Source organism: Corvus hawaiiensis, chromosome 14 (genome assembly GCF_020740725.1).
Source record: "Corvus hawaiiensis isolate bCorHaw1 chromosome 14, bCorHaw1.pri.cur, whole genome shotgun sequence".
Classification (NCBI taxonomy): domain Eukaryota; kingdom Metazoa; phylum Chordata; class Aves; order Passeriformes; family Corvidae; genus Corvus; species Corvus hawaiiensis.
This window is the reverse complement of record NC_063226.1, coordinates 7013696-7038807: the sequence shown is the minus strand read 5'-3', so window position 1 is coordinate 7038807 and position 25112 is coordinate 7013696. Positions and strand designations below refer to the sequence as shown.

General features: G+C 48.6%; 1 protein-coding gene across 5 annotated transcripts in view; it reads left to right on the top strand.

Annotated features, from left to right (window-relative positions):
* Positions 1-25112, top strand: part of FHL1 (four and a half LIM domains 1) — a 30318-nt gene that overhangs the window by 1153 nt on the left and 4053 nt on the right. For 2 of the 5 annotated variants that reach the window (XM_048319378.1, XM_048319379.1), the window contains exons 2-3: positions 12812-12895; positions 24686-24870. In XM_048319378.1, coding sequence (XP_048175335.1) covers positions 12883-12895; positions 24686-24870 — 198 coding nt within the window. In that variant the 5' untranslated portion in view covers positions 12812-12882. Of the gene's footprint in view, positions 1-12811; positions 12896-17592; positions 17699-24685; positions 24871-25112 lie in introns of those variants that run through there. The other 3 variants (XM_048319381.1, XM_048319383.1, XM_048319382.1) reach the window with 2 other exon arrangements.

The following is a 25112-nucleotide window of genomic DNA, read 5'->3' as shown; positions in this document are numbered from 1 at the left end:
CACTGAAATCTAGCACATGGAATGGGGAAAATTAATAAAACAATCCACCTACCAATTAGTCTTTTACCCTGTTTTGAGAGGAAGAGTGTTCTTTTTACAAATAACAAAAAAAAAACTTCCAAGAGGAAACTGATTAAATTCTTAAGCCATGATGTACAAAGCAAATAGCTGATCAAGCAACCAAATATGGCTTTGAAACTTCAGCTTTCTTTTGTAATGATAAAAGCACCCACATACTTCAGTGACAACACCCTTTTTTTTTTTTCCAAATACAGCACTCTTGAATACAAACCAGTTCCTAATTTTTCCTTAAGGAGCTCAGTATATAAAAATTCCTTCTTGACTAATACCTGAGAGAAAAATGTGGATAGGTGTTTCAGAGCTGGCACCACAAGTGCAAAAAACCCCCAGTCCCTCCAGATCTCAGTACAGCAGAAAGCCAGTTTCTCAGATTTTGGACTGTGGCTCTGAGGAACGAGTTCAGGGCTGGGACTTTACAGCTGGCTTCTGATATGCACTGCTCTTTGAGAATTTTGGCTGGGGAAGGTATTTAGGATTGGGCTCTTGAACTGTTTCTAACAGAAGTTATTCCCTGCTGAGTGATGGCTTGTCTCCCTGTATGCTGGTATAATTCTCTGCTTGAACATAAACAATGGCAGCTGTTCAAAAGGAGGCAACATTTAGGTACTCAAACACTTGAAAATAAAAACTCTCCAGCCTATCTTGGCTGGCCTTTATTTCAGAAGCAGCTTTTCCATCGAACTGTACCATGAATGGAAAATCCAGACATATGGTACTAAGCAGCTGGTGGGAGCCTGGTCAGGTCCCTGTTCATGTCCATGGATAGGGGAGTGATGCTGTAGGATGCACTTCATCTGTAATCTAAATCCTTATCACATGAATATGACTTGCAGCCCACACCCATTGCACCAGGATGTAACAAAAAGTTTAAGGAACTGACCTCCTTGCCCCCAAGAAGTAACTTACTTCCTTTTGTATCACAGAATAGTTTGGTTGGAAGGGACCTTTAGAGGTCATTTAGTCCACAGGGACATCTTCAACTAGACCAGCTTGTTCAGAGCCCTGTCCAACCTGGCCGTGAGCACTTCCAGGAATGGGGCATCTACCACCTCTCTGCAACCTGTGCCCGTGTTTTACTGGTTTTGCCAGTGTAAAAATCTCCTTCCTTGTATATAGTCTAAATCTAACCTGTTCCAGTTTAAAACCTTTGCCCCTTGTCCTGTTGCATCAGGCCCTGATAAAAAGTTTGTTCCCATCTTTCTTGTGAGCCCCCCTGAAGTATTGAAATACAATATTGCTGTAAGGTCTTCCTGGAGCCTTCTTTTCCTCAGGCTGAACAATCCCAGCCCTCTCAGCCTGTCTCCATAGGAGAGATACTCCATCCCTCAGAGCACATCATCATTGTCTCCTCTGGACTCGCTCCAACAGCTCCACCATGTCCTTCCTGTGCTGGGACCCCAGGGCTGGATGCAGCTCTGCAGGTGAGGTCTCACAAAGTGGAGCAGAGAGGCAGATGTGAGCCAGGAATGACACCGACCCCTCAGCAGCAGCCTGTGTGAATTATGTTAAGTTTACTCAGCATCCAGTGGATGCATTGGGGGATTTAGGTGGAAAATTCCTCTGATCTTTGCTGATGAGACAAGGATCACACAAGCCTGTGTTTGGCACTTCCCTTTTTGTGGTTCGCTTGGCCCTGAAGTCCCAGGGGCATTAAATTCAAGAAGACAAGCCTCACCATCAGTGATGTGCGAAGTTTGCTCATGCTTTTGATTGGTTTTGATTGCTCCTAAATCAGAACAGCTCCCCGTAGAGCCGTGGGCAGGCTCTGGTGCCAGGCTTCCGCAAGGGTCAGAGATGCATATGTGTGGAGGGCTGAGCCAAGCAGTCAATGCCTGCCTGTCACCCTCATGGTCCCCAGCCACTGTCACCTTGTGCCCTGCTGGTAGGAGAGCAAAGGTAGAAAAGCTGAGATTTCAGGTTCAATTCTATACCTTGAGCAGGGTGGACTCACTTTTGCTTGAAACGGTAGCAGAAATCATGTCTATGCAATAAACCTTCCCAGAACTGACCTGCGATTTCATAAAAACCAAAATGCATTGTAAGTCAAAATACTACAGCTTGATTCATTGGGATCTCTTTTTATTTCATTTCTCTGTTATAGAAATGCAGACAGGGAAAGTAACAAGAAAGTCTGAGATCAGTCGTTTCATGTCTGATTTTGGCAGAGGGAGTGTGGGAGGAAGAAAGAGACCTCATATTTCTTTTAGATACTCTGGAGAGGAGTTTTAAGCAGATGGCTCTTCAGACACTGGGACTCTAAAGAATTAAATGTTATTTAGATAAATCCATGCTTCCACTTCTGCAGTGTGGTTTTGGAAGGACTGTGCCATATATTCTGGCTTCAGTTCTTTTATTCTTCGGTCCAGTAAAAACCCTGTTTGCAGCCACTTGGCTGGGTGTAGGACCAAAGGACTGGGGCTTCCCTGGGGTTCAGAGACAGGATATAGCCCAGCATGTTCCTCTCCCCGATGGGCTTTAACTGGGACTTTCTGTAAATGAGCAGCCCAGAGCCAGCTCTGGGCATATCACCCCAGGTGGCTTCTGTAGGAATGAATTGGAGCCAAGAGGCCGAGGCTGGTGTGTGATGAACTTTTCTCTCTGCAAAACCTCCCCAGGCCTGTAGGCAAAACTCTCCTACCAGAAATGGCTCATCTTGCTGCTCAGAGTATTTCCTGCAAAGGCTTTGCTCTGCTCCAAGATGCTGCTGAAAAGCGATAGAAAAACCCTTGACGGGCCAATGCTCACCCCTCCCTGCAACACACACTGAGGCAGGAGCTGGTCCTTGATACCTCCAGAGTGATTCAGGCACGTGTAGTGCCAAGAATGCTGCCAGAGCAACTTCCTACTCTCACAGCAAGAGAGCATGGCATTTTCTGTGGAACAAAGGGATGGATGGATGGATGCTCTTCTGCTTCTCCAGCTTTTTCATCTCCATCAGAATAGATGGGAAATGGGGTTTGTGTCCTATGTCAAGACAGGGCTAAAATTACGTTTAAGGCTTTGGAGAAAATCAAAGTAGGGCAAGGATTGCATTATAGCTATGCTGTAATGGGATAGACAGGGTTGGAAGCACTTTTTTCAAAATAGGCTGAACTAGAGTTCCCTGGAAGAAGTTGGAGAGCTAGGGCAGGGTTCCCAGCAGTGATGGAGCTGCAATCCAGGGTGGAAGGGCAGCTATTTTGCTGTGTGCCTGACTGGAAACTGTAGGAACCCAGAGTGCCGAGAATATTTCTCTGCCTGTTTTTAAGGGCTCTTACCCCCCTGAACAACACTGTTTTAACCTCCAACCTTGGAAAAAAATTACCAACGATCTGACAAGAACTAGCAAATACAGTGGTGTGAATTAGGTGATAGACTACTATGTAAGATTGTCACAGGGTGAAAAATTTAGAGGTTTTGGGTTTCTCTCTGTAGTAAATAGATAAGAGCAAAAAATAGCAAAATGGAGGGTTGTTGTTCTCTAAACCTTCTTCTCCTTCTTCTACTACACCATGTTCTGCAATAAAAGTAGTTTGAAATGATTGGATAGAGAATTCCGCAGTTCCTGCCCATGTTACTGAATAATTGTTAGGAAAGTGAAAATAATGTACGTTTTTAGTAAGTATTGGTTAAATTATCTTTAAAAGGCTGCGTAAATCTTGATAATTAGAGACTTCACTCCTGCTTTCTGTGCTCTATGCTGTACCTGGGTCACGCTAGTGGCTCTGTTCCTCTGATAAGACTTAATAAACAACTATCCAGCAGCATTGAAACTCCAGGAAAAGTCTTGGTTTATCTTTGAAACTCCTTGCAAGGACTTTTAGAAGATTCTCTCCCATCAAGAGGGATTTGATTTATGGCACGGTTCAGTGTCAGAAACTTTCAGGCAGAGTTACAATTTTGGTTTGGATGCTGTTACACAGTTGCATTATTTTTGTAAATAAGAAATTCAAACCCTCTTGATTTTGGACTGATGTTTTTAGAAGACCCACTTGTTCCACATATGTGCCTCATCTTTTTTCTGTTCCTTGGGGTCACCCAGTGATTGGTGTCATTTGGGATGCATCCCTCCTCCTGCTGCTCAGCAGAGCTGTCTGTGGTGTGAGCTGGCAGCCAACAGTCATGGACTGTGAGGGATTGAAAGTGGTGGGATATGGCTGCATTTGTGATCTGCTTTGACATATGAGGGAGCTTCAAATCAAATACTGGCTGGCCCCAGTGGTGTCTGTCTGCTGAAATGACATGTTTAAGAGACCCCTGTTCACAAGAAATCACGTGTGCTCCATATGCCAAGGGACTCCTGAAGGGAGGGACAGTTGGTACAGGGATCTATAATCCACCTATTTTGCTTCAAGATCCCTTTAGCACTGCAGCAGCTGTCCCAGAGTGTGAGGATTCTTGTGTTACACCAGCTTCCAGCTGCAGAGGAGTTCAGAGCTTCTGGCAGAGCAAGAATTGCTCTTGCTGTTTTGCTTGGACAGAGCGAAAAATCCCCTCAATCCTCCAAAACTCTCTCATATGAACCAGAGTGCTGGACGTGCCTTTCTTGTGCTAAGAAAAATAGAAATGGTTCATCACACTAAAGCCATGGCTGGTCCAGCCCACACTGGTTGTTAGTTGACTTTCCTGCACGGAGTTGGCTCCCAGCTCTTCCTCAGAGCCTTCATTTGGGAATATTCAGTTTTCATGTGCTTCCAGTGGTCTCTGACCAAAGATCCGCTTAACTATGACACTACCCTAAATACAGCCCCCCCACTCCTGGGAGGATGCTGGGTGGGAGAAAATAGGATCCTTTCTTTTAAAGAAATGCCCCAAGATGTGAGAACCATCTGGACTTGGCAGGCTGCTCCCAAGGCATTTGCTGTTTGTTTACCTTGGGACTGACTGCCCCTGGCAGTTGTTACCATCAGCCTTTCTTATCTGTTCTTTTCTATAATAAACACTGGAGCAAAGGTTTGGAATTAGCCGCTTCTGAGGCACTGCCTGCCTCCCTTTCCAGCTTCTGTCTTATGGTCTCGTTTTAGGACTCTTGAGCCTTTTCCACTTCATTCTGTGCCTCTTGGCACAGAATTGCCATTTTGTGCCTCTTCTCATTGCACTGAGACAGCAAAGAGCTCTTTAAAATTCCTGGTAGGTGTGTCATCCACAGGGCTGCAGCATCCCAGGAAACTGGTGCCTTGGGACAGCTGTGTGCACTCACAATGCTCTTGCTGTGTGCTACAGAGATTTTTCTAGTTTGACTTACCTCATCCAGTGGATGTTTGATGAGTTTCTGACTGATACCTATTCAGTTGAAGAGCCCGTGGAGGCAGTGTCAGGATCCTGAGAGCATTCCAGGTGCCTGGTGCAGCATTAACCACAGGGCAGTCAGTGGTTTGAGGGAATGCAAACACAGACAGCACCTCCAGAACACAGGTCCTCATCTGGATTGGGTAATTGGAGAGAGTAATCTGGAGATTGAGTGGCTTTGCTTCCACTTAGAAATTCCCTGGTGATCTCTAAGCATTGTCCTGATGTGATCTTGCTCCTGACAGTACTGTGGAGAGGCAGTAATAAACAGCCCAGGGTGCAAGGATTTGTCTCTCTCTCTCTGGTCTCATCTCACTTTAAAAATACACAGAGCTACGTTTTTCACTCAACACATGCAAATACAGTTTCCTGTCTACCTTTGCTCTGCCCATTGAGAGCCAGTCATGCTTCCCCATGGGACAGCCTGCCAGGTGAATGCCACTTGATGTATAACATATTTCAGTGCTGCCTCTGGAAATGGCCAGGATGACAGTATGGTATCAGGGCTGGAGAGCAGCCCACGATCACTTCGCAGCAGCACAAGGGCACCTGGTGGGGATGCAAATCTGTTAAATTCTGTCTGGATTTGCTTTGGTGGATGCTAGAACACGTCATCCACCCCTTGCCATAATATTCCCCTCTCTCTTATGCCATTATCTCCATAATGATTTATAGCCAAAGGTGGAAACTTCAACTCTGGTTCTGTTCCTGTGGTGGGATGGGTTTCTTGCAGTGGGTGGGGAACACACCATTCCTGTTTGGGGAAAGATTTGCAGATTTTTGGCTGGAGAGGACTGCAAACAGCATTTCTGTGGTTACTCTGATGTGCTGGACAGGCTGTAACATTTGTTTGGGGTGGCAGGGGGCTGCCATAAAGGCTCACCTGTGGTGTGTGTGAGTGAAAGCCGTGCCTCACACCTCCTTTCCTCAGTCTCATGTCGCTGGGGTGAGCCCTAAGGCAGCTTCCCTTCGCCCTGCAGTGCTAACACTGCCCATCTCCAGAGCACTGCTGTGAGCACCTCCTGCCCTCCAGCTCTTCCTCCAGCCTGTGGTGGTGCTGTAATGCGGGGAAGTCTCTGTGTGCTCCACTAGACACTGAACCAAACAACCAATAAATCTCTTATAAACCAAGGAGTATCTTGTTTTGGTTACCAGAGAGATTGCCAAGTGCAAATTCAACCTGAAATAGCGATGAGCTCATCCTTGGAGCAGCATCGGTGCCTGAGCCGGAGCAGCCGGATGAAAAGGGAGCCAGTGCCAGGAACTCTGTCTGCTCCACCGACATTTGGATGCTGTGTGAGCTGTTTTGCCAAACAGCTTTTGCCTTGTAAATGAGATTGTGCAGGGGATGGTGGGTGAAGCTGGCTGCTGAGACAGGGCTTTTACAATTCCTGGAAGTGTGGCAATGACATTCCTCGTGGGACTGTGGGCTTGAGAGCCCAGGGGGTGGTTAAGATGCTGCAAAGGTGGCCTTCTCTGCCATCTCCCCTATCCTCGAAACTTCTCCTTGTGAAAGGATTGTAGGGAAAACTGAGATGCTTGACTTGTAAATAACGGTTGGTTCTAAGCACCTGATTAGACAGGAGTACTGAGAGGCAGAGCCTCTCTCTGCTGCTGCTCCAGCTGCTGGAGCAGGAGCTTGGAAAAACCTCACCCTCCTCTGCAACATACCCGGCTGGAGCAGGAGCTTGAAAATTTGGACTCTGGCGTTATTTTACCCTGAAGTGTCCCCAGTTTAAGTAGGTCAAGACTGGACTTTTGGAGTCACCTCCTGCCAGGGCACAGTGGGCACTGTGGGAGTGGCTGCTGCCAGCTGAGATATCTTTTCTAGGCTGATGGAGTTGGGGTTGGAGTGGGCTCTTGTGGGGTGCCAGCTGTGCCTGAGAAAGGCAGGATAAGGAGGCTGTGATGCACTCAGTCTCTTGGCAGCCTAGGCGGGGCTCCTGTAGCACCCTGCACCTTTCTCTGCTAAGACATAGATGTTTCCAGATACACTTCATTCAATGAACTCGCATTTTCTGAATTACAGCTTTTAACTGAAAAGGTCTGTCTGTAGGAGGAAGTACTGCCTGAACCTCTGCACCACAGTACTGCAGAGGAGAGGCTGACAAAGTTGTGGCAGTGGTCTCTACTTGGGTTTTGCTCCCCATTGCTGAATTACCAAATTCATGATGTTACGTAGAAATACAAGAGAACATCACCTGGCAGCTGTGTCGATGAAGCAATGCATGAGCCCCTTACCAGAGGCGCACTGATGGATTTCAGTGTATCTTTTAAGACATAGTTGCCAGTGAGTGAAAACAGGGAACAGTTATCCACAGCACAAATGCAAACGAAAACTGAGCCCTGAAAAGTGATCTGTGAACCTACTCACGTGATGCAAACACACAATCCTTTTTTTGGATTAACTTCATAGCTTTTTGAAGCAAGGGATGGAGGTTGTGTCTATAAAAAGAGATTGGTTTCACCAGGGGTATTTTGGAAGTCTTTTATTATAATTTTATAATCATGGAGAGATCTGTAAAATTGTGTGTTCTTGCAAGTCCCTTCCAGGACTGTGGGTGGATTTTTTCCAGCTCCTTTCTGGAGCCATGTGGGAAATGCTTTGGTGACATAACCAAGTCCTTCAGAATCACGGGCAGCTCTCGGTGCCACCTGTGCATTCAGCCATCAGCTTCAGGAAAAGGCTTCAGGAAAGCCTTTCTGGTTCTTGGAGCAGTTGGCATTTGAAAGAAGGTGATTTTCATGTGAGGACATACAGCTGAGTGAGATCTGGGTGAGACAGATGTGAGTTCACCTTTTATAGCTGCAAGGTGGGCAGTGCTCTGGTGCGCCTGGGCTGTTGCAGCGGCTGGGGTTGAGTCCATGTGACCCTGCTGCGTAGCACAGCCCTGTGCCCCAGCCACCGTGACCCCAAACTGCCTGTAACTGAGCTGGGCAGGGTGCTAAAAAGCTTTAAAACCTACAATTGCCATTAAAGCATTTTATCTTCTGTTTTCAGCAGCTCCTTGGAGATGAGACACTGCTGGTCTAATGTGAATTGTTTACACGTGGTGTCTGATGTTCCTTTGTGTCATCTCTTTCCTGTGGGGTGCAGCACTGGGTGTTAATGTTTGGGAGCAGGACAGGTATCCCTGCAGGTCTTCCCTGTGTCGTCCCCCAGTGTTTCACCTTCTTGGTATCAAGGTGTGTTTCCCTTAAGGCTGTCTCTGGGTGACTAAATCCACTGCTGTGCTTTGTAGATCCAGGACCAAGCCTAACCTTGCTCAGCACTGTCACAAAGCAGGCAAGGCTTCCTACCAGGCTTCCTTCTAGCACGGTTGAGAATTTTTCTCAAGGGGTATAACTTTAGCAAAGGGACAGCAGAGTCCATGCAGTTGCAGGAAAAGCCCTCAATGACTACTTAGAAACCTCACCCTTTCCCCATTGTCCTGCAGTATTCCCAGAGGGACACGGTGCTTGTGGGTTCTTATGCAATGTGGTTGCACAACCTGGTTTTAAAAGAAAGAAAATTGCTGTTTCACATCTGGTTTAGCTTTTTGACAGCTTTCTCCAGCATTTGCGTGCAATTAGCACCGCTTTCTGTCGCACGGAGCCCATCCTCTAATAGCTGGATGTGGGCAGTAGTTGCAGAGCTTGCAGTGATTGTATTGAGAAGATATTGTATTGCAAAGAGATTGTATCTCTGCAGATTGTGTTGCTCGTTGTCCCTGAATTTATTGTCTTTCTGCTACTTGAAAAAGAAAACAAAATAATTTTTTGGGCCTGAATCCAGCCCCAGAGCAGGGGATGGCTTAATCAAACACTCAAGTGCTTTTACCAACTCCAGTTGGTTTATTTCTGTGTTTAAAATCAAACACTCTTCTAAGTATCTCACTTTTCTTATTCTCAAGTTTGTGTTTAATGAATGTATCCACACACAGAACTTGCCATTGCTCCAAGAGTCAGCACTGATAGAAATGCTGTAACACGCAGAGCTGCTCTGAGACCCTTGGAGGAGCATGGGAGAGGAGAGATCTTCCTTTGGCTCAGAATGCCCTGGCCTTGCGGAGGAGGGGGATGAAATTTAGCAGTGTCAGTAACCTCACCTCCCCACCCTCTTTTGGCCTGAACTGTCTCTTGCCAAATATTAGTCTACTGATCTTAACATTTCCAAGACACTAAAGGAACTCAAATTTTGCTAGGTTACAAAAAAACTAGAGTGGGAGTATGTTGGGGGTGAAGAATTCCCCTGCTTCCCTCTCCAAAACAGCCTCTGTCCTGTGGATGACACTCAGCTGGGATACCACAAACCAGGGCAGGGCTCTGAAAACCATTCTGGGCTGGGACTCTCTGGTTTTGGCTGAAATTGAAAACTAACCCTGATGAAAGGTTTAAAGATATTTGTTCCTTTTCTTTAACATTTGAAGCTGTTTTCTACCCAACTCCACTGGGAATGTTTTCCTGTGTAGTCCTTGCCCAGCTCTGATCTGACATATTTCCATAGAGACTCAGGATCCTTATCACTTTATGAAAAATGAGATTTACATTCCTGTATCACATAGGCACTTTGAAAATATTATCCCTGACTCCAGAGAAATGGCTCATACATTTTAATGTAGTTATTAGAAATTGAATTGACAACACTTATCCTCAGTGGAAATTGCTCTGCAGCTTGGGGGAAAATGTACAGAGAGCACTGTTGGAGACTTTGGAGAGCTCTTGTCATCTTGAGATGTGTGTGCTTCTGGTGCAGTGTGTCTGCTGAATGAGAAGAACAAGGCTTGATATGCACCAGAGAAAGGAGAAAGAAAAACTCCATAGGCCAACAGCATGGGCTGAGACAGCAGCGGGGCTTAAAGCATATGAAAGAGCTTCTGGGATGAAAGGGAGAGCAAAGTGGTGGGGAAACATGGGCTGCTCTGGCTTGTGTGTCCCAGGGTGTTGTGGAGGTTTTGCACATGGGTTCTTTATTTGCTGTCTTAGTAAGTGTAGAGAAAGTGAACTAAATGAGTGCTGGCTTAAACTGGCATGTGAGTGAAGTGTTGCTGAGGTGCTCATGTTGATGAAAGATGCCCTTTGGAGGAGAAGAAGCAAGGAACTGCAACAAGAAAATCCACTCAAAACAGGTTGCTTTTAGAATAAAATCTTTTCAATGGTAACTAAACTTGCAAGAACTGGCTGATCTCTGTTCCTCTCTAAGGATGTGGCCTTCAAGGAGCACTTCACACAGGGCTGCAGGACATCAAGGCTCTGGAGCCTCTGAGCTGGGAGCTCTTGCTCCCGAGAGTGGAGGGAGGAAGAGGGAAACAACTGGCAAAATACTCTATGTGGTGGCAAAGAAGCACTTGTGAATCTGAAGCCACTCCAAGGTGAAGAGTTTCCACTTCTCTTGCCCTTGTTGGTGCAATGTGGCCCAGCCTGGCCCAGCCTTCGTGGTGAATGTTGGGGTACAAGGAAGTTGACCTCTTCTTCCATTTTTAAACTGCACTTATCTGAAGCTGGAAGTTAAATCAAACCTTCCTAAAGCAGAGGTTTATGAAAATAACTTTTGTGACTAATTCAACCCCTTAGGCCTCACTGGAGGAGACTTTGCAGCTTTGTTTTTCCTTGTAAAGAATGCTCAGCATATGTCCTGACAATTAGTCAGAGTGCCCAAAAATACCCGTTAGCCCTGCAAGCTGATCCCCTTCAGCTCTTGGAGCTGAGACTGACACAGGGTTATGTACTGTGGGGCTCTGGGAAAGGTTATTTTTAAAATGGCCACATAACAAGGGTGATTTGGTCCTTCCAGCCACCAGCTCTGTCTGACAACTGAGGATGCAGACAGCCAAATGTTAATCTTGCTCGAGGCGACTGTCCTGCCCAGGGTATTGGGCTGCTTCTCCTGCTAAAATCATGTGCCAGGGCTGGCTCTGTCAGCTCTAAATCAGTTCTGAGGGCATGGCCTTGTGGCCTGTGCCAAGTTCAGGCAGTACTTTGATGGTGTACTGGATGCCAGGGAGTCTTCCCAACTGGCATGCCAATGCTTGGAAAGGCACGTCCTCATCAAAGAGGTGGCCTGTCTTCACCCTTAGCCAGGCAGCCCTTTCTGAGAGCTTTTGCTTTGCCCTTCTCTGACCACCTGAGCTGAAGTTTTCTATCCTCAGTGTCTCTCACATGCTGAATTTCTGGAGATATTTTGCCAGGATCACAGTCTATCCACAAACAGCCCTTTCTTCTCCTCCCCTGAAAATCAAGATCTCTAAGGGGAAACACCAATGCTCCTTGGTGCCACAGAGCACTGCTGGTGTGAAGATTTGGCTTGCCCACTGTCCTGTGTGGGAAGAGGATGGAAGTCTGCAGAACCATCTGCCCAGCAGCTTCCTGGGAACATGGTATTTTGCTAGAAAACATCACATGGAAAGCATTCCCAGCCTACAGAGGAAGAGCTTGGGCAGAGCCTGCAGCACCCACCTTGTGAGTCTTCCTTGTTTCCAGGTCCTGTTAATGAACACAGGAGGGTGTCAGGAGATGCTGGAGAGAGTGTGTGTTGTAGCTGATGTCCGGGTAATTGCTAATTTCTGACTCCTAGTGGGTAGATTTCCAAGGAATGACACAGCTTTCGAGCAGAAGAGCAAACTAGTAGCTGAACTTCCTTCCATGTGCTCCACAGTGAGCTGTTTAACCTCACTGGGGCAGAGCATTGCCCAGCCAGCTGCTGTGCCCACAAGAAGGAATTGGGAGCTATTAGAAGTGCAGAGAGCCTGATGGACACTGTGGAATATTATTTCAGTGATGGCTCACTCACTGCTTGGTGAAGCCCTGACATGAGCATTTATTGTGTGGGTATGGCAGGATTATATTGCTGTGCCTGTTCCTCACACCTCATCTGTGCTGGGAAAGACTGCCATGCTGCCTGGCTGGATCACTGTGGTATTTATTTGACAGGGACTTGAGTTACTTTTCTCAGCTCTGAAGCCAGGGCTAAGCCATGAGGGGAAAGCTGTGACTGGCAAATATTTGCCTCTCATCTGGCTCCACTGGTCATTCCTCCTGCACATGAGTGCAACTAAACTTGAACAAAGAAAGACCTGAAGTTGACCAAGACGGCCCTAAGGAGCTCCACTGTCCTAAGTGTGAAGCTTTGGGGTAATAAACTGGGGAATAACTGAGTTGTGGTGCAGCTGGTTGGCCCCATGTCTCCTCCCAAGCTTCCCCATGGCTTCCACATCACCTGGTGGAAGTGACTGAGAGGCACCATAGCACTGCTAAGTGGTTCTGTGTGTTACCCAGTTATAGGGCTGCTGGGGAGGAAGAGGTAAATGCAGTAACTGAAGATTTTTAGCTGAGTTATGGGCTTGGTGCTCTTATGAGGCATCTGAATCAATCTTGGCAGCACAGGTGGATCTTTCCCCCAAGAGGAGCAGAGGAAGTCTTTGTCTCCTCTTAGGGTTATCTGATATTCATTAGTATGTTCAGACCTGTGGTTTTTATCTTGCAGTTCATGAAGGGAGCTGTGGGCAGCCTGCTGAGCCTCCCAGTCCACTGCCTGCACACTCACAGTGGAAGGACATGGGAGACAGAGGTGAGAAGAGAAACACGGCTCACATTTAAGCAAGTGCATTTAAGGACTTTGCAAGAGATTTTTTAAAAATCTTCAGTCTTTTGGGGCTGTCCTTTTTTGAGATTGCATTGAAGGTCTCACTCTAACTGCTGGGACTACAGCAGGCACTCAACATCCTTGCTGCTGGGACATACAGTCTTGGCATCTTATTTGTAATGCGTGAATGAGAAGCAGGGACAGGAGGAAATGGACTTTCTTGTGAAGTTGATTCAAAGCCAGCTCTGCCTAGCACCTGCTGCAGCCTCTCCTCTCCCCTGTCCTCTCTGGATCCTGGGGCTGCTGCCATGGGGCTGTTTGTTGCCTGCATCCCACCATACCACCATAGCCAGGACAGGGAACAGGAGCTGAACAAAGCTTTGGGACTACAAAGCAGCTCCTGATTTATGTGCAGACGCTCCCCCCAGGCCTCAGTGTCATTTGGCTCTCAGCAGCAGCGAGAGGTCTGCCATGTCAGCAACAGGTGATGGGAAGAAGTGCCAGTAGGGAGCATGTGTGGAGGGGAGCCACAGAGCAGATGGCAGCAGGGAAATAAATTTGGAGCTGCCATGGGAATAATCCTGGAAACAGTCCAGCCTGTGGATGGAGGCAGATGGGGAAAAACTTGGTTTATATCTCTTCCTGGTTTTGTTTTTTTTCAGGTGCCTTTATTTCCAGCTCTGTTATCTCTTGACCATTCCTTCCTGTCTATTACTACAGCCTTATCCCTTAATTTTGTCTCTTCTTATCCTGCCTTCTTTTCCGCCTTTTGTTTCTACTCACCCTATATCTGAGCTCCTGAAGGCTGCCTGCCCTGCATCTGCTTCCTCATAAATCTATTCCCAGTTCCTCTACCCCTACCTCCACAGCTGATCCAGAAGCTTCCCTTGGCACTGAAAGGCTCAGTATACCTCTCTGACCCAGCTGTGAGCTGGAGTTCAGCATGGAGGAATTGTGCGTTTGCCATGTCTTGCTGCTTTCCTTCTCTACTGTCCCCTCTGAGCTGGTTCCCTGAGAACAGCAGGGGCTCCCCTGGTGCCCAGTGTGTTCATTCCCCTGTCACTGCAGTGATGTCCTTGCTGGTTTTGCTCTGGAGGTGTGTACATCCTGGCTGTCTCTGCCTTGTGTTCCTGTGAGTGTCTGTGGGATGCTTCAGGAGTGCAGAGGCACATCCTTGTACACAGAGCTGGATTTGAGACTTCTGGGGCATTTTTGGGATACTTCAAAGAGAAACTGTCCAGCTTTGAAAGGACTTAGGTGGAAAATCCCCGTTCTGGTTCAGGTGTGATCATGTTATGCAGGGTCTCTGGCTGGGGGGCACTAGGGGCCATCATCCCCTGGCAGTCTTCTCAAAATGATCTGCAAGCACTGCTCTGCAGTGCCTTCTGCCAGTGCTGGGAGCAGGAAGCATGTTGGATAGTGAGTGCTTGGAGCGCTGGATTAGCCCCCAGTGTCAGTCCTGGTGCCAGACCTGTCCAACATTTCTGTGGCATTGGGGACTGCTGCCTCTTATGTTTCCCTGACAGATCTGCCACAACTGCAAAGAGCTTTTCCTTCAAGAGAGCTGTATCTGTGTCCTCTCTCCTCTCAAACCCAAAGCTCTTATTGGTTGTCTTCCTGCAAACTTTGTCTTCATATTAAAACAAAGAAGCATTTAAAAAAAATTGTTTTGTTTCTGCCTAGGAAGAGCCAAGGAAGTTAGTAACTGAGATCTGTTGGGCAGGAGTGCTCTGCTGTGGGAGGACGCATGCAACCTGAGACATTTAAAATAAATTTTTTTTAAAAATGCATCTGCCCTCAGGAAGGGTAGGGAGAAATGTGGGACTGTCATTTTATGGGGAGCCTGGTGAATGGCAGTGTGCTCTTCTGTGCAGGTGCACTGTGCATTGCCAACAGCATGTATGGAAGCAGGAGGCACAGCATTACTTTAAGAGGTGCACAGGTGCTCTGCTGCTGGTATTTACTGCTGCTTTCTTTGATGACGGTGACTAATAGTTCATCAATGCCTGGGTTAGAACAGGTCTCTTTAGGAGTTTCTGCCTGTTGAGTGACAGCAGGATGTGTGAGCAAGCTGAGAGACCCAGACCTTTTCTGGCAGGATTCTTAGGGCAAGAAAATACTCTGGAAATCACAACGTGAATCATTTATTTATCCGAGTGGATGACACTATGCCCCAGCCATGCTGCTCTGCAGTCAGACCTGTTGGGTGGGATCAGTGTGTCCAGGGCAGCTCCCTGGAAAACCTACAGGACAGGTTTAATGTTAAAAATATGACATCCCAAGCCTGCTATGCCCTGCTGCGCACTCACTGCTGTATTTGTAGCACTGTTCCCTCTGGGGCCTGTGGGTGCGTGGTGCACAGACAAGGGTTCAGGCAGGGCTGGCACAGCTCCATTCTGGGGCACCCTCTCTTTCCTGGAGGTGTCTGCTCCCTGACACATTTCACAGGGCATTGATGTCCCTCCTTGTCACTTGTGCTACACCTGCACCACTGCTGTGTTTAATCATCTGGGCTTTTGTGGATGAAGAGGGGCTTGAGAAGGAAATGGGAATTGGCCAAAGTCATCTGGCTGAAACCAGGCAAGAAACCAAGAGCAGCAGCAAGGTTGTTCCCCAGCCCATTTCTGCCTGGGACCAGGAGGCCACAAATTTTAAAAAATGGCCTCTTTATTATAATCTGCTGTGGGGGATCAGCAGGGGCTTTGCAGAGTGAGTTGTGCCAGGGAGCTCCATAGGCATCTGCAGGTCTGGGTCTTCCTCCTGTTTCTTGGGCAAGGTTTCTCCCTCTCCTCTCTCCTCCAGCCCGAGTCTGTTGTGGTGCTGTGAACACACGTGTACTTGTGCACATGAAATGTGACATCCAAGTGTCCATCCCTGCTCTCCACACCCCTCTGCAGCTGCCAAACCACTGCTGATTGCAGCCACCTCCGGTCGGGACGTGGCAGCCACTAGCACCGTGCAGAGACACCACTCAGGATGGGAGCAAAGGCTTCTAATGGAAATACCAGGGCATTCTGGGGGAAGTAGGAAATGACTGCCAGGTGGGAGGGTGCCAGAGCTTTGTATAGGGAACTAGGAAAGAATGAAAATGGTTAATGGTGCAAACTCTACGTGCATTGCCAAAAATGAACTCATGTCTGTAAATATTACACTGCATACAGCAAGATTAGCACAGGAAAATACCAGTTGTTAGGGTTTCTGTTGCCATCTGAATTATGCAAACAATTTGCTAGAGTTTATAGTTGAGCTGGGGCAGAATAACATTGGGTTTTTCCTTGCCAAAGTGTTTCAGTGCATTAGTACTTTAGCACGTTTCCCAGCCTCAATCTGCTACACCAGTGGATCCTTGCTGTGCTTTTTTGGAATGGCATGCTGTCAAGAGTGGCCTTTTCCAGGCCATGTTGGAAACTTGGAGATGTCGGGATGCTGGTGAGATGCTGAGCTTGTGCATGTGCTGCCTGGGGGACTAAGATGGGTGTGAAGGCTCAGGGGTTCACCAAGCCCAGTACAGAGGCTGGAGACTGTGCATGTGTTTGTGGCTGAGGAGCTCTTGGGACCTCTGCAAGCAGGAAGCAGATATGTTCCTGGCTGTAGCAGGGTTGCTCTTCATAGGCCAGACACCACCACAATGGGCTCCCGGGAAGGAATGATAAACATTGGCTCTTCCCAGTGGCTGTCAGGGAGGTTCAGTGACTTTCCCACGGCCGTGCAGTGCGTCAGTGGGGAGGCAGAATTAGCAGCTGGGCGTCCCTGGCCCCTGGCCCTGAGCGTTGCCGGCAGAGGTTGCATAACCCAGAGTGAGTATGGGGCTGCAGAGCTGCTGCAGCCTGGGGTCCCCACAGGAGTGAATCCCAAGCCAGAGCTCCCTCCCCTCCTGCTCTGACTTGGGTGGAAACAGGTTGGCTGGAGCCATGGAGCTGGGATCTTCCTGAGAGCTTTGTGGACACCTGAATAAAGAGGACAGAGGCATGAGCCAGTACCCTCTAAAGCCACGCTAGATGCTAGAGAAGCCCCATATCATGACACCCATCTTTCTAAGTGCTGCTCTTCAGGGACTAGGACCCTTTGAACAGTTAATGCTGTGAGCTTCCTTAGGGGAAAAAGCTGGGGAAGGACCAGGAATGGCAGTTTTACTGGAAGTAAAACTTCAGCATGATCTCCATGTTGAGAGCAAATCCAACCCACCCATGAATGTATGTGCTGGTACTTCTGTGGGCTGTCAACTTAGTCCCCAGGGGTACAGCCACATCCTTCCCAGGCCCTACAACCAGAAGACAGCCCCTTGCTGTCTCCTGGGACTGCAGCCCCTCCAGTCCCACAGGGCTCTGACCCACCTCTTCCCTTCAGCCATGGTGGAGCATAATTAATGTTGGGTCTGCAGTTTAGCTCAGGACTGTTACGAGACACAATCTCACTCTAACGCCAAGGCCAAATAATACCAGCATGGGGTCAAGTTCATGAGTTCATTCTGCCTTTGGGACTAATTTGGGTGCTGAGTAGCTGGGCAGGTATTTGACTGTTGCCTGCAGAGACCTAGAGGTCTCAGGATCCTATTCTTCTCCCTCCGATCACCTAAAATGGTAAGAATTTCCAAGGGGGATTAAGGTTGTGATCTCTAGGGAGGGGAGTGGACATCTGGGAGGAGTCCTGTCCATATTAATAGCCTCCGTTTAAATGTATGTTATCAAATGGGGCAGCTCCTTATCAGCCTAGAGACTGTGAACTCCATTACCTGAGGGGCAGCTGGTGACTTTGGGCTGCTGACCATGGCTTTCCACAGGCACACAGGTAAAGTGGATGTGCTGCCAGGTGTTGTGGGAGTACACCTGGTAAATGGGGAGGCAGGTTTTGCTAACAGGCTCCTGTGCCAGAGAAATAACTTAATGCAGTCTTAAACCTCAGCAATCTGCAGCTCAAACTCCTGATGGCAAATGGGCTGATAACCAGTGTGGGAGACTGGTGCTGGAGCAGAGTGGTGGTGGTGGTCTCATTTATTTTGTAAAATGCATTGGATGGTAAATGTTTTTGTATCTGCTGCTGTGGGAAGGCTAGGGCTCAGCCATTATTTGAGGAAGAATTGGTGAAAATGGGGAGCAATGCTCCTCCTTGCTGCAAGTTTATTGCAGTGAGCAGAGAAACCCACAGCAGAGGGAAGACCAGTGTGTAAACCCAGATGGTTTACAGATGGCTCTGCTCTGGTGGGAAGTTTGTGGTTACTTACTCTTCTCCGCTTGTCTTTTAGTTCAGATGGGCTGACCCTCACCAGAGACAGGAAAATGTTAATGTTTCCATTAACACTGACAGGAATCTTGAGATCATATTTTACATGTCTCCATGGCATGCAGCTCTGTTGTGTCTTCCTATCCTGCCTAATTCCTCTAGCCCTGCAGCTGAAGAAAATCAGATCTTTGGGATTTTTGAAAGCCTATCTGACTCTTAGAAGCTGTTTTTGCCCAGGGTGTATTCACAGCCCTACACCACAGTACAGCGGCAGTGGCATTGCATCTCTTGGTGAGACACAGCCCTGAGGGTGGATGTGCCTGGGGAGAGGGTGTTGGTTTGGGGCACAGCTCCTGTGGGCACCAAACTGAGCTGCTGCACACCAGGAGCCAGGGGTGCTCATGAGACTTGGGAACATAGACCCTCCTCAAAACTGGGGAGAAAAGGCACAGTTTTCTGCTCAGCTCCCTGCTCAGCTTCCCAGGATAAGGCACACACATGAGGCTGCTTGCACAGCACGTAACTGCTCAGGATTCGCTTGTACAGGGATGCACACACATGTTATGCAGGGCACCGTTGTGAGTAAAATCTGACTTTTGTGGTATCATTTGATGTAAGAAGATGTTTAACTTCAGCCCACAAGACTGATTGATGCTGTAGCATCCTTCCATTATATTCCCAGCTATATATTTTTTTTCTTTCTCTTCTTCAGGGGATGTCCCCTGGGGCAAGAACTCCCAGACTTGATGCTATGCTGTATTATAAAATGCTGCAGAGTGTTCTGAGCAGATGCTGAGGTTGGAGTGCTGCCACCAAAAAGTCACAGCATGGTGTCCAATCCTGCAGACCACTGGGAATCCCAGGGTAGCTGTGGGGGTACCGTGGGGCTGAATCCTCCAGTGCAGGAGGAAATCTCATTTTGGCACCTGGGAGGACCTGGGTGTGAGAAGGGCATCCAGCTGCTGAGGTAGGGCAGACCACGGCATAGCTGGGAACATAATAGGGGAGTGTCAAAGGACAAAACTTAATGCAGCCACAGAGTTAGTTACTGAACAGGATTTGGTTAGTTTTGAAAGGTTTGGGCTTTGTTGCTTAAACTCTGCCTAAAGTGTTCAGCCTTACTCGAGGCAGTGGTGCCTTGTTAGCCTTTACTGAGCTCTGCATTGAGTGCCAAAGTAATCCCTGGAGGAAGCATTTGCGTGGCTAGGCCAGTGTTTTTAATAAATAGCATGTCCCTACGTCCCTGGGGAACTGTGAAGATTTAGTTAATGACTGAGATGTGCTCAGACATAGTGGCAAAAGGACCGTAGGGAATGTTTTTGGCAACCGCCTGAGGAACTTGGAGCTGTTCTTGCTCTAAATAAAGAAGCTTCCATTTTATCAACAGACTAATTTTTGAATTATAGAGTACGAGACTCGCACGTGCCCCAGCCTGGCAATGGGGGAGCACATCTCTGGTATTTTCAGCCCTCCCAGAAAAAACGACCTACAAGAGATTTCCTTCCTTCCTTCCGAATTCCTTCCTTCCTTCCTTCCTTCCTTCCTTCCTTCCTTCCTTCCTTCCTTCCTTCCTTCCTTCCTTCCTTCCTTCCTTCCTTCCTTCCTTCCTTCCGAATTCCTTCCTTCCTTCCTTCCTTCCTTCCTTCCTTCCTTCCTTCCTTCCTTCCTTCCTTCCTTCCTTCCTTCCTTCCTTCCTTCCCTCCTTCCTTCCCTCCTTCCCTCCTTCCTTCCCTTTCTCTTGCTTTTGTTCTTTCCTTGGGCTTTGCAAATGTTTGTTCCCCAGGGCACTGTGCCAGTGCAGTCCTGAGTGTCACTTTGCATTTGGGATTAACAGGACCCTTCTTCTAAGGGTTTCTCTGGTATTTATAGCAAACCATGCAACATTGCATAGAGGAATGCTGAGAATAGTGTGTCACTCAGGTGACAGACCAGGGCTGCCAGAACTGAGCTGAAACAGGCAGGTGTAGCCAGTGCCTGGCAGTGTGAGGCTGTGTGCTCAGTCTGCTGAGAAAAATAAAATTAATGGAGAGTCAAAAAGCAATTGCTCTTTTTCGTCCATATGCAACTGTGTGCAGGGCAGAAGGTTAACAAATTCAACCTCATCTTCTTTCTTAAGTAGCAGAATAATCTGTAAAGTGTAAGTACAGTTTCTCTGGTTGTGTTTAGAGACCACACTTCAAGTTCTTCCTTGGTGGTTTATCACATTTAAACATACTCCCCAGAGACATTAACACATATCCTGTGCTAAGTGCATTGCTTATCAGCTGTGCTTCAGCTCCCATTGCTGAATGCTTTGGTTCCATTTGTTGTGCAAACCACCGTGATGCTGCTTTGGGTGTATGGCTGAACTGAGATGAACCAGCCGGGGGTGATGGCAGGAACCCAGGGGGAGGCAGGGGTTGTGTGGATGCAGTAGCTTTGGTGGGGCACTCTTCTTAGGTCTGTACCCTTCCCCTCCCAAAGCTGGCCATGCTGCAGGGTGCAGATGTGGCCCTGACCATCAGTCAGCCCTGTGACTGCTTGGTGTTGGTACCACTTGAGGTGCATGGAGGCTCCTGGGGCCCAAGTGTCTGAGATTTCTGAAGGATGGAAGGTGTGGTTGTCCAAGGGCTGAGGTGCTGTTTCTGAAAAGTAGAAGATGCTTTCAGGGGACAAGTGGCGAAGCGGCACCTCTGTGGTCAGGTAAATGTTAGGGTTGTATTCCAGTGGGTCTTTCTGCCAAATGCCCTGATACCCGAGAAGGCCACTGGCCTGGCCTTGCACCCTCCAGCTGTAGTCAGATCCTTCAGGGAGCTACATTTAGAGAACACCCTGCCAGGGCTGGTAGGACAGGGACACCTTGCTTAGAGGGGGATTAGTTTCTGGATGTATAGCTGTATTTTTCTTCATCTCTTATTGAGGATTCTCTAGGCTATTTAAGGATGGGCACATTCTGCATTCACCCCTCTCCCTAGCTGCCTGTGCTCTCTGTTTTCACCTGCTTCTCTCCAGCAGAACAATCCTCTGCACATGCCTGGGCAGGAGAATAGTTCCAGCCTGTCCATACTTTTCCTTTGCTTTCTAAATCCCATTCTGTGGCCTCAGTATCAAGCTGACATGGGGTTTGGATCCGTGCATGTCCTCAGGGCACGTGATTCTCCTGGGGCTAAACAAGAGACACTTGACCAGGCTGTCACCTCAGAGATGCCGGTCTGGTGTAAAGGTACAGCCACAGAAACTTGTGTTCAAGTAACTTCCAAGCTAAAACATCTGCATGTACCACTCTCATTCTAAGCACAGCACTGTGAAAAGAAGCACAGAGGTTCAGTGCTCTGGGTTTTAGTGATATTCTGGTGAGTGCTTACCCTGGTTTTGGGTTGCTGTAGCACTGCTGTACCCCTGGTGTGAATCCCTACCCTGTGCTCGGCAGCTGCTGCACCGCACATTTGGGAAGTGATGAAGAGCGCAGTAAATAAAGACCCCGAGGAAGTAATGATTTTTCCATACACCCACTGTGCCTTTAGTTTCATAACTTGCCTACTTTTCAGAGAGTAAAGACAGGCCAGGGTTAATATACCTGGAAGCTCTAGAAAGTTAAGCTGTGGGGACCTGGTGCAGCTGGAGGGAGAACAGGAGATAAACAACTCCAAACCCACAACCTGGTGCCAAGCAGGCTTTAGAAATACATTTATTTTTATACAGAGCACAAGAAATATCTGCTGTTTACCTTCCATGAGAGGGGACAGGACTGCTGAGGGGAGCAGCTGTAGGATACTAAATGAAGCTGAGCTCTAAAGTGCCCACAGATGTTTGCTCCATTTGGTGAAAATAATCTGGTGGTCCCAGCACAGCAGCTACTGGCCTGGGGCTCCACTATGCCACACACTGGTGGCTTTCAGGGCTCTTGTGCACCATACCCTGGGTGGGCTGCTCCTGTGGGAGGGTCATGGGAGATGGTCTGGCTAATGTGGGCTCTTGACATGGCACAGGTGAGCAGAGCCCATGAGCAGCCAGCACATTTGCAGGGGCAATGCCACCACTGCACCTTTCCTGGCTCTAGATTGGGAATTCAGGAATGATAGTACTGAGGGCAGAAAGCTTCTGGAAAAGCTGGAAGCAAATTCATGCCCCTACCTGTGTATGAGAGTGGCTTTCTGGTGTGTGAGATGGCACAAGGCAGGCAGAAGCTGCATGCACAGCCCAGTCTGGGGGCTGCCAGGGCCCAGTGTTAATTTGCCTGTGGAGCTCCAGAGCTGTTGTGATAAATGCGTCTCACATTAGCGCGTGATGTGCTACATGGGAACACGGGATTATGTTGCTCCCTGAGCCATACTTTCAAGATTATGTATTCAGGTTGAAAACAACTCTAAACCTGAGGTCAGGAAGGTTTCGATACCATTTGCCCGGAACTCTGCAATTGCATTTCTTCCAAATAAAACCCACCTGCTTGCTAGAGTTCTGCAGAGCTGGCGGTGGCTCACATAGTTTTCATGTTTCCCAGCTGTTTATCTGTTTCATTTGCTTGAACAGGTACCTCATAGCCCTTGGTGTAGTTGTCAGCAGGACGTGACCTCTCCTGGCCCTGCCAAGGCAGCATTTCCAGACCTTGGTTCCCCCATAGAGTACAATTCCTACCAGCTTGGCCTCCAGCCTGATTTTGTCAGTTTTAGGGGAAGGAATAGGGTGTGAACACAGCCTCCCCCTCTGCTGCAGCCTCCCCATGTGATACTTTTCTTTAGGACTCTCTGTCCTGCTTTCTGAAATATAAATCCTTCAACTTGTTCTGGCCCTGTATTACTGAGAGGGTGACAAAGAGGAGACAGTGTGATGACTCTTGGATTTTAAAACCTGCAAGGTGAGTGAGGTGAGTCCCACTCTTCCTGGGCCCAGATGAGGTAGGTGCTCTGCTATGATGGCAAAATGTTCATATACAAGCTCCTCTGGCTTTGTACCCAGCTATGCTGGTCTGTTCCTGGTGTGCTGCAATGGTCTGGTGAGGTTAGGCCCTGTAGCTGATGGTAAATCTGGAATTACTGGAGTGGGCAACGGTTCATAAAAATCTGTATGAACAGGCCATAACAATAGGGCAGACCAAGAGTATCCTGCAGCCAAGGGCTAGCCCAGCAGGGTCCCACTGACCCTCCTCTGTTGTGAGGGCACAGCCAGGAGTGACACACTGTCTCTGCACCCCAAACCCCCTACTGGTTTGGTTTACAAAGGCACATTGTATTGGGCTTGGAGCAGCATGTCTGGAATAAGCACTGTTGTAACACTGAGCTCGGTGAGGAACAGGCTCCAAGGTAGCCCCCAGGGCTGGGTGGAGTGATGCAAGGTGAGGCCATGTGATGGAGGCAGCAGCAATTTGTATGGCCTGACGATGTCTTCTCCCTTCCTTGCTCTGTGCTGACACTGCTGCTCTATCAGAAAGACAGGACATTTCCTCTTGGCAGTTCCTGTTGCCAGACCATGGCCACGTCTCCCATCCGGTTGGTGATGATGCAGAAAGTTCAAGGCTGTGTCCTGGGGTGTCGGCCGTGCAGGGAAACAGAGCTCTGCAGCTCTGGGGCTGTGGGGGCTCGAGCGGCAGGGGCAGGGATGGAGCCGCCTCTGTGGGACTCCACAGGCTTCTGTAACTCCTATGCCCCCTCCCTGGAAGTGTGCCAAGCTAGGTTGGATGGGACTTTGAGCAACCTGATCTAGTGGCTGGCACCCCTGTCCATAGCAGGGGGGTTGGAACAAGATGATCTTTAAAGTTCCTTCAAACCCAAACCATTCCGGGATTCTCTGAATCCTGACAGAGCCCTCACAGGCCCCTCGCGGGAGTGTTGGTGGCTTCTGCTGAGGAAGGGTGCATGGAATGGAGGGAGCCCTTAGCAGGAGACTGGGAGTGCAGGAACAGATGGGTGTTAAGGGAGAAAGTGTGAGCCAAAGTAGAAAACCCTCCAGTCAAGATCCCCCACACCCACTGACAGCTCCCTGGCCATGGTGGAACATCAGACCTTGGCAGAGACTTGCTGGCATGAACTGAAGAAGTACCTCTCCATGGAGGCAGATTTTTTCTTGGTTTAGGTTTTGGTTTTTTTTCCCCTTATGATTTTATATGTGAAAGCCTGGTGAAAAGAGGCGGCTGGAAGCTGCACAACAATCCAGCACAAAAGGCCTTGGAGGGCTGCAGCTCGCTGCGAGTTCAGACTGGAAACATGGAAACAATTCCACTCTGCTCATGTTTGTTGATGATTTCTGCACACAGGACCTCACTGAGGCCTGCAGTAATGAACTAAGGGACTCTCAGGGAGTGATTAGGTGTCATTAACCTTGCTTGATTCTCAGTATGCAAATAAAGCAATCTAGCATCCTTCCACTTAACCAGGGGATGGGGAAAGGCTGGTTTAGGACTCTGCTCTCCTCGACTGGAGCTGCTTTCTCTACCAAGGAGCCCTCGAGGAGTGTGATACCACCACCACATGCTCATTCCTGAGCCATCTTCCTCCTACTGATCTGCACAGTCCCAAGAAGCTGAAGCCCTGGAGTTTTCAGGGCCTCAGTGCTGTCTCCTCACCCACTGTGCTCTTGCAGGAGGGCCTGGCAGCTACACCGTGGGCACGATGTCGGAGCGCTTCGACTGCCACTACTGCCGTGACCCCCTGCACGGCAAGAAGTACGTGCAGAAGGAGGGGCGGCACTGCTGCGTCAAGTGCTTCGAGAAGTTCTGCGCCAACACCTGCATGGAGTGCAAGAAACCCATCGGGGCCGACTCCAAGGTCAGTGCCGAGCACCTCAGCGGGTGATGAGGAGAGGCAGATGCTGATCGCCCTCCTCTGGTCTGGCACCGAGCTACTGTGAAAGAGCAAGTTCTTTGCGAGTCTTCGGGCTGCCAGCAGTGTGCTCCTTGGGCAAAGAGCAGTGCTGGGGTGTGCACAGAGAATGCTCATGGTCGGCTGCTTTGGCAGAGAGCCTCATTTCAGGGTCTAGATTCAGCCACATGAACTGCTGCAAATGCTGA